The sequence below is a fragment of the Sphaeroforma arctica genome (assembly GCF_001186125.1).
Source record: "Sphaeroforma arctica JP610 unplaced genomic scaffold supercont1.5761, whole genome shotgun sequence".
NCBI classification, from domain to species: Eukaryota; class Ichthyosporea; order Ichthyophonida; genus Sphaeroforma; species Sphaeroforma arctica.
In genome coordinates this window covers 123-1,856 of record NW_014034797.1, presented here as the reverse complement: position 1 = coordinate 1,856, position 1,734 = coordinate 123, and the positions used below count along the sequence as shown (strand labels likewise).

Below are 1,734 nucleotides of genomic sequence, written 5' to 3'. Positions count from 1 at the left end.
GATTGCCTGACCACAAACATCGTATCGGTGGTATCCACCACCACCACAAACGAGAGCGGGGGGTTTAAGTCACTGTCGGATTGGTCTGTAGAGGGACCCTCCATCTTGGTCCTGCTACTGCTCTTACTACTGCAAAGGCGGGTGCACATGCTTGTATGAGTATGCGTGTCAGTATGCTGCCGGGGTAGGTCATCCTCTACTCAGAAGTATCATATAATTAAAATCTCTATTACGTGCACCCTTGTCTACACCCTCTACTGAGTACCTATGCAACTAGGGTACCCGCCCCTATTAAGGAGTGTTTGGTGGTGTAAAGGTTTCGAGAGGAGATACTGCTGGGGCAGCAGGCACAGTAGGACGAGACGAGGGGACCAGAATCGTCAGTGTGTTGATGTATGATACTTAAAAATAGCTACGAATTTTTATATGTATAGTAGGATACTCACTACAATTACGCCAAACCTATGCCAGAAAAGTTCGTACCCGTTGTGTTTCTGCAGGTAGCGACTCTTGACCTCCGTGGCCACTTTGGTCGACACTTTTCCCCAAAAGGATGTGGGATGGGACCGGTCCCTATCGTGCAATTCCATGGACATGCCGGCCTGTAGCGAGGAACGTCGTAGGTTGTGGTTATCAGAGCGAGTTTTTAGGTCCGACCAAAAGCCCAAATCCTAAACCCAAACTAAAATGAGGTGCCCATCCTTCAAGCACTTGTGATATAAGTTAAGCCACTATCCGTCCCCACCCCTGAAGGCTGGCTGAGACCATCTAAATATCTTAATAAATGGATTTAACCTTTTGGCTGAGCATCTAAATCTCTAATAAATGGATTTAGCCTTTTGGGACAAAAGTGGACCATGGAGCGGTGCCGTTGATAGACGATGTATGACTTTTCTCTTTTGACAATGCGTGACATGTGTGTCAATGTAAGGCTTGCTAGAGATCTATACGCGATACACAGATCTAAAAACATTTATATAGAAACGACATAGGTCCTGTTTCTCTGTGACAAATGCGTTAACTAATGCGATGGCCGGGATACGCATGGATTAGTACCAGCTTATACGCGAATCAAGCGTCTGATGGGCACGGTCTTCTCGTACCCAAGGCCCGGTAGGGTATAACACTATCCCTGTATGGATATGTTAACGCACACGCATGGATATGTACATGTGCAAAGTTATACTTCTCTGTAAGTCGGCATCCTAATCAAATACGTGTTTGCGTACTCATGTGTACCTATAACCTCTCTGCAAGCTAACATGCGATACCACCCGCCAGTCGACACACACCTTCACAGTAATTCCCAGCGCTCCTCCGATATCCTTGCCTCCCATGTACGCGCGACTGTCCGAAGACTGGGACAGTAAGAACGCGCCGACGTTCTGTTGGGCGAGAGAGTGGGCCGTGAAGGTGCAGGGAATGTAAGCTTTTTAACAAATCCACGAATACGCGTACGTGGGCAGTATGATATAAGATATGTGTGGATGTGTTCAAATATAAACAGCTATGTCTTTCATGTGGAAAAATCTGTAGAGTATGTGCGCTACAAAGGGATAGGAAGAATGTGATCACAAATATGAATGTATACATAAACATGATAAGTATGATATTTGAAAATGTGCGACACCCTGAAGATGCTGAACGATGGGAGTATACGAGAGTTACGAATATGGAAACACTCCCATGTGGATATATAGTTATATACCATCAGAAACATTATGTGTAGATATG

General features: G+C 45.4%; 1 protein-coding gene across 1 annotated transcript; it reads right to left on the bottom strand.

Annotated features, from left to right (window-relative positions):
- Window positions 1–254: 254 nt before the first annotated feature.
- On the bottom strand, window positions 255–1,385 carry SARC_15200 (hypothetical protein; the record flags this gene model as incomplete). Its single annotated transcript, XM_014290673.1, has 3 exons — window positions 255–288; window positions 484–602; window positions 1,293–1,385. Coding segments are annotated over 3 exons (246 nt in total), but the record flags the coding sequence as incomplete, so codon positions are not given.
- Window positions 1,386–1,734: the final 349 nt, after the last annotated feature.